The sequence below is a fragment of the Corticium candelabrum genome, chromosome 3, assembly GCF_963422355.1.
Source record: "Corticium candelabrum chromosome 3, ooCorCand1.1, whole genome shotgun sequence".
Taxonomy (NCBI): domain Eukaryota; kingdom Metazoa; phylum Porifera; class Homoscleromorpha; order Homosclerophorida; family Plakinidae; genus Corticium; species Corticium candelabrum.
In genome coordinates, this window is record NC_085087.1 from 9,546,346 (window position 1) to 9,553,845 (window position 7,500).

Consider the following 7,500-nt stretch of genomic DNA (forward strand, 5'->3'; position numbering starts at 1 on the left):
GTGTGTGTGTGTGTGTGTGCGTGCGCATGCACGCTTGCAATCATAAGAGCAGATTCTTTATCTCCTGTAATCCACAAGACAGCATCTTCAACATGTAATTGTCACCTAAATGTTAGGAGCTGTCAATTACTGGTCACACCCCCAGCTAACAAGTGGACTCCTGTGCACTACTCAGGAAAACCTTTGGGCCTGTGCTAGCTATATCCTGGAACTGGGCCGGGTACTTACAGGAGCACCGGCTTGTGAAGCCAACTGTGGTGTGAGCACCCGAAGTCTCCCCTGGACCCCAGTGGCTGATGTCACATCACAGCTGATGACTGCTTAGTCCCCCAGTCAATGACCAGGTAATCATTTATACTCCTGAGTCGAGAGAAGCAAATGTGCGTTAGTTTCTTGCTTAAGGAAATTATGCCATAGCTCACCATCACTGTGACTTGAACATGCAACCGTGTAGGGTCCCAGATGTACTCACTCTACAAGATGATTCTCTAACCAACTGACCTATAGCAATGTACACGTGCGCGTGCACACACACACACACACACACACACACACACACACACACACACACGTGCATACATACACACATGTGCATACACACATGGTTGTAAATAAATTTAATTTAAAATGTTGTATGTATTGTTTATAACTCACCGTTAACATGACTTCCTCAAGAATTCTCTCTGGTGTATTTCTAGAAAACTTCAGAAACCCTTCTCTTTGAGCTTGAGAAAGAGTGAATATGCCAATAACACATAACCATTCATTGATTGCCTGTCTTGCACCAGCTTCATCTATTTCGCGATAATGTAGTCGATACTTTGAACAAAAAATTTTCAAGAACACTTAATACTGCCGCGCTGATCTCTAAATCTGTTTTCAATCGCTTCATGTATGTCACAAAAGTCTGAACTACCCCCTTCTCGACTAACAATTCTATTCATTGTCAAGTGAAACACAGCAGCAGTTGCAATTGCATAGCATGTATGTTCATCTTGATATTTGAGCTCAAAAGCAGCATTCGTTTAGTTGATGTATTTGGCATGGTCAACTAGCTGTTTGCAAGAAATGAATTAGTGTCACAGCAATCCCTCTTTGAAACGACAACACCGTAGAACAAGAAATTTTGGCGACTGTTTCATTTTGGCAATTTAAGAGTGAATCGCCAAAATTAGTTTAGTTTAGCTTCATTGCACATGCACACAGCTGAATGACAAAATGGCGCTGTACAGACTTTCAGCGCAAAGACGGTCTGCTCTTGTCACGATAAACGTGATGGCCTTAAATGCAGCTTGAAACTTCGTAACTCTCCAATGACTCCATGCTCCCGGTTGTATAGTATCCATTTTCACGTGCACTTCTAGCCTCGCAACGCCAAACACACATCACATGTAGCAGATGAAGTGACGTCCAACTTTGCAAATCGTCAAAATATAACTTGTCGAACTTTAAATAGTCATTTTGCAAGATTTTGCCAAATTTTTTTGTCGCCAAACTTTCTCATCCTACAGTATCATGAAACACACTAACCACATCCAAACTATTGGCTTCTATAAACAACTTACAAGTGACTTTTGCCAGCTCTAATTTGCAGCGGAAAGATATAATAGTTCAGTATCTGTGTTCTCCTTGATTGAGCTCATGTCAAACAATAATCGGTCTTCTGTCGTTAGCTATAGATCCCCACTCATCATCAGCCTCATATAACAAATGTTTAGGGTTGTTTCTGGTATCTGATGTAAGAAAACATATGACTATGCATGCATGGTTACACCTGAGTTAGGAAGTTCAGCAATCAGCAATTGACATGGATCTTCATCAATTGGTAGACTCGAGCCAGTCTCTCCCGCTTTTGTCATTCCCCAGATTGTCAATCCTTGCCTGGAGAATGACGAAGCCGGGGAGAGACTCTCAAGTCTAATCAATTGGTTTACCAGAAAGAATAAACAACACTTTGGAGTTGCATGTCCAGACTCACTAAAAGCCTTCTGAGCAGCAGTCAATGCCTGGCACATTGGAGTTTTTTTTACCAAAAATGTGTGACTTGATAGCCTCCACTAGAATATGGATTAATTTCATCAGACCCAAACGCAAGCGTTCTTGAAAGTAGACCATCCAGTTTTCAGCCACTCCTTTCACTGGTCGTGGCTTGAGATCTTGCACATTTTCTTAACCTACATCCATCAGGCCCATAGCTCACAATTCCAGCAACGAGACCAAATCACACACGTTCATACCTTAATTGACTCAGACAAGATGCATATGCTTGTAGAGATTGTGATTACTGAGTTCCTGTGCGATCAAGTTCATGGTTGTACTGTACTTGTACTGACTACAACACAAATTCACTGACACCAACATATCACGTAGGATCGAACACTCCATGGTGTGTGACACGTCAAGCAAAATGTCAATCATGCTTCTCACCACAAACGTAATATAGCCGATCGCGAGCTGAATAACCTGCTAGAGTTCAGAAGATCCCGCATTGGATGACGCAATGACGTTCGCAGATCAGAAGCATATCTAGAGAGAAGATTGGGGGTGTGCACATATGCGCATTATGGTAGTAGACTGTGCACTGTACTGTACGCACACAAGCTGTATTAGACCTGTATGTAATCTTTCGGCGCTTGTAGTGCCCTCATGGAGACGTTAGGTAGACGTTTACCTACTCTAAGGTCAAAGTTGGACCTCCACCTGAGGTGGTCTAGATGTGGCACTATAGCATGACAATACTAACTCGAGAGCATAATCAGCAATCAACAAATCATCCAAGGTGAATCACAATTACTAGTGTACAGTGTAAGTAAGTAATTCTGTATGCCAGAGTCCAGACCGCATGACTAACTGATAATTAATTCAATTGTACGTGTGATGGTATAAAATTGTAATTTAGAACAAACTAAAGTGTAGTCGACGTAAGATAAGGTAACTCTACTAGACTAGAGGGGCAGGGACGTCGACAGAGAGCATGTATGCACTCCCCAAATTCAGGGGCGTACCGTGGCCATTGGAATTGGGGGGGCTGAAATACCCGAACACTGACACGCCCCTTTGACAAAAATTGTATTAGTAGCAACAATCACGGAAACCGATGTCTGCAGCCTAGTGTGAGACACGCATGCTCGGCCTCGAACATCCAGACTGTAAACAGACGCGCACGTTTACAAAAAGCTACGTAACGCTAGTTTTCACCTGACAAAATGGGAAACGCCCACAAAAACTGGGGGGGCTATAGCCCATTTAGCCCATGCCACGGTACGCGCCTGCCCCAATCAAAAATGGAATTGACAAATTGAGCAAGCACTGCCCACTACTGCGCTCTCCACTCTACTCACTTACAATGCATACATATCTCATTTTAAAAGGCTTAAATTCGTAAACATGCTACAATGATCCATTTAGCTAAAACAAAATACAGTCAATACTGTGGCTGCAAACAAAAATGCTAGAAATGTGACAGTCACATTCAAAACGTCTTACAAGTTATGAGACTTCATGTACAGACTGTCCATAATGTCTTTGTTAGTAGGCCTAAACTTTTGCCTTCATCTTGGACACTGAGCTTCAAGTATATGGCCCAAGAAGTCGTCTACGTTGCTGATCTTGTTGCATTTAGGACATTTGTAAGGCAAATCCTTGATGCTGGGAAATCTGTCCAAACTCCTTTGCGTCTTTTGATGCCTTCTCTTTTGTATGCTATTTTCTCACTTTGTTTCAAGTCGTCTAAAGTCCAGTACACGTCATAGAATTTTGTTTCATTTAGTACACTTTGATCCTCAATGCGAAAAAACCTCCATCTGCAAACTTTTGACCCCAGGATTTCATAGATGTTAAACAGTTTGAATCACATCCTGTCAACATCACTGCATGTCCTCCTTGATCAGTACAACTTCCATCTAGATACGAACAGTTACTACAGGTCGTAAATCTTACACACGATGTACGCATGTGTGATATATCGTTCCTGGTTGCACAATATTAGGTTCACATATGACCATCGTAAGTCTGAAAATGATAATTATATGAGTTTCATGTTGGTTGTTGCAGACAGGTTAAGTTTTCATCGTTTATTTTGGACAAGACTGAGTAATCAGACTTAAACAGGTTTCTAAACATGTTTAAGCCCTATTGGAGACGCGGCCATAGATTGTTCTGGTAAAAACTCTCACTAACTGTCCATTGTCTGTGGTTGTTACATATGATCAAACTCAATATTGCTCTGTGACTAGACCATTGTGACTGAAGTCGCCAAGCAGACATAGCCAGCCAGTCTTGCACGTGCACGTTCTCACACACAGTCACACACACACACACACACACACACACACACACACACACACACACACACGCACGCACGCACGCACACACACACACACACACACACACACACCATCCATTCCATTTGCTGCTTGTGCTCCATGATTACCATGGGGGTACAGGAGATGCAGGCCAAAACATCAAGTCTACACTGCTCTAGGTCTGTCTCGACAAAACGCTGCATGGTGATTATAAAGACCTTGTTGTTTGAAAGTCTGATGACAAAACTGACATGGAATCCTTGTGGCAGTAGAATGACAATTAACGTTGGTGACTAATCAAACCTTCCTTGTTGAATGCCTGAAATGAACAGCCAGGGTGGTTACAGTGCAGAAGACTCTCAGATTTTACGAGTCATTGTTCACGCCTTCGTTTTCTGTCATCCCTGAGGCTCTTCGCTTTGTTTTCTGCTTCCTTGTTGAAATGCTCTACACTATACGTTTGATGATGGAACGCCAACAGTCGTGCTCTTCAGCTTTCTCCCTCCAGGATTCTAACAAATTACACTGTTTGAGGTCATCAGATACAACATCATTCAAACGACGCTTCTGTCCACCAACATTGCGCGTGCAACCACGAGCGAAAAAGGACACCACCATAAGTGCATGGTGGACTGCTTTGCGAGAAGCTCACTTTAAATGAGCTGAATTGACTTCCGGTCTGTCTGTTGGTATGTCGCTATGTTTGTTTGTGTTTGTTTGTTTGTACCTATGTTTGTTTGTAAGCGCGTGTCACGCTCGGGGAATTTGTCGAGCCAATCAGCAATCGATTTGAGACGCGAAACGTAGGTGACGTAACACTAGGTTGTCACTCTAGGAATTTGTTGAGCCAATCAGCATTCCTTTGGGACACCAATGGGTGAAGTAACAATCCTGCGCATTAAGACAGAAAAGCCGAGATGTCATTTACCCATTATAAGGTCAAACCGTCGTCAAACTGATGAGCGCAGAGTAAAGTTTAGGTAATAGTTGTACGCGTCTGTTACTTTTCCTAGAGAAGAATCGCTAAACAAACGAATTCATCGTTCTTCAAGTAGCCAAGCGAACTTCCCATGAGACCCTAGATGCACCGTCGCATGCGCACGACTAACATGCATCATCCGCGATCTTCAAGAGATCAATATATGTTTTATAGGCCTAGGTCTAAGTAGAGGATTGATGATGAACAATCGACGTCGTCTTGCAAGAAAGATTCGTAGAAAAGTTGACGCTGCTTTCTTCTGGATCCGATCGCTAGATGTCGCTTAGTTAATTAACTAACTTAATTCATAGTATTTCCCGTGCAGCTAGGAGACGTACATGGATATCTAGCTATACCACTAATTAACGGGACGAAAGATGATAGCAACGGCTCAACAAAAGCATGCTACTAGTAGTCGCGTTCATTTCAATAGTTCACTTTCAAGTGATGCAAGGGCGCTACAGAATTGAGTGTATAACAAGCCCGCTCCATGCTAGAGTTACGCAGCTGTCACGCATGTGCATGTGCTGAATTCGAAGTACAGTAGTGTGGAACGGACGATATTTAGTTAATTATCTTTATTCACATTGATGAACCCGTGTTTTCAAAGAATTATACATTCTAGAAACAAGCTAATGATTAATTAAGGATAATGACAATAAATAGACAAAATTAATAAAATTTACATTAATATTTACAATAAATATACACGCACGCACACACACACACACACACACACACACACACACACACACACACACACACAAACAGACACACAGACAGAGACACACAGACAGAGACACACAGACACAGACACAGACACAGACAGACAGACTAGAATGTAGTAGTGTTGTTCTTTGAAAATATATGTATTGACAGACAGACAGACAGACAGACAGACAGACAGACAGACAGACAGACAGACAGACAGACAGACAGACACACACACACACACACACGCACACACACACAGACACACAGACACACAGACAGAGACACAGACACACACACACACACACACACACACACACACACACACACACACACACACACACACACACACACACACACACACAACTACATGCACATACGCTCGTAGCTCTGAAGCGAGTAGAACACAGCTTCATTTACTAATTATTGAAACTGAATGACGTGCAAACACTCCTACTGTTTCTGTCTTCACAACAACTATTTACATTTCTTGTACAGTCAGACCTGGGCTAGCTGGCCACGTCTGTTTCAGACAATTCCGTGCCCCACTAACAGCGCGTGCATGTTCTCTAACATAATTGAGCAGGACACTGTTCTAAAGTTGACAGACGACTCAGGTCTGGTAGATTAATAAGCATAGTTACACAATTTTAGAAGGAAACCAAGCTAATACGTCAAGCATTGTAAATTTTAAAATTTTAATGCTTGACCTACCGTCGGTTTCCTTTCCTAGACAAGTAGACTCCGGCTGTTGATACAATAAGACCTGCTGGCTGATTACAAAAATGTGAAGGACGTGCAAAACTCCATACTAGAACTGCACACTCCCTATATGAGCTGCCTGGTCATATGCCAGGGCAACTGCTTGTCTTTAGTCTTTATTTAGTTTCAGTGAACTGTCTACATGTCAAGCCAAATAAGCCCAGTTAACGATTGTAGAAAGTATTTGTACAGTCTGTTAGACTTCTAGCTGTTTCTAGCCATTATAGAAACTCAGTTGGATCTCAACTTGGAAACAACAATTTCACAAAACTCATTAACCACATCCAAACTATTGGCTTGAACGAACAAACGACTTTCGCCTGCTGAGGGAAGTTCCCAATTTGCATCGATAAGGTGTGATATTGGGGTATGAGTATTCTCCATAGTTGAACTCATTTCAAACAATACTTGTCTGCCATTTCGACCTCTCCACTTAGGATCGGCTTTATACAACAAACGTCTAGGATTGTCTATGCGATTTGATGTAAGAAAACAGGTGACTATGATCACATCTAATTGGTGAAGTTGTTGAGCAATCTCATGTGGATCTCCATCAGTTGAATCTCCATCTGAAAGAATAAACAAAACTCGAGTTCTTGTAGTCTCTTTAAACATGTCTGTAGCATGCTTCAGTGCCTTGCACATTGGAGTTAAACCTAAAATGTATGGCTTGATAGGCTTCAGGAGTTCACGAATTCGATCATGTAAAGATGAGGAAGGTGCAGATGGAAGCTCGACTTGAAG

General features: G+C 42.2%; 1 protein-coding gene and 1 long non-coding RNA gene across 2 annotated transcripts in view; both read right to left on the minus strand.

The window, feature by feature from the left end:
• Positions 1 to 637: 637 nt before the first annotated feature.
• LOC134177225 (uncharacterized) lies at positions 638 to 2,547 on the minus strand. The gene is made up of 4 exons (XR_009969452.1): positions 2,428 to 2,547; positions 2,238 to 2,332; positions 1,566 to 2,174; positions 638 to 1,505 (listed from the first exon to the last, which is right to left on the minus strand). It is a non-coding gene; the product is annotated as an uncharacterized LOC134177225 (long non-coding RNA).
• A 3,893-nt stretch (positions 2,548 to 6,440) lies between these two features.
• LOC134177130 (uncharacterized) overlaps positions 6,441 to 7,500 on the minus strand; it is a 1,878-nt gene continuing 818 nt past the window's right edge. Inside the window, exon 2 of the mRNA XM_062643864.1 lies at positions 6,441 to 7,500. This exon is cut by the window's right edge and continues 284 nt beyond it. Coding sequence (XP_062499848.1) covers positions 6,988 to 7,500 — 513 coding nt within the window. The 3' untranslated portion in view covers positions 6,441 to 6,987.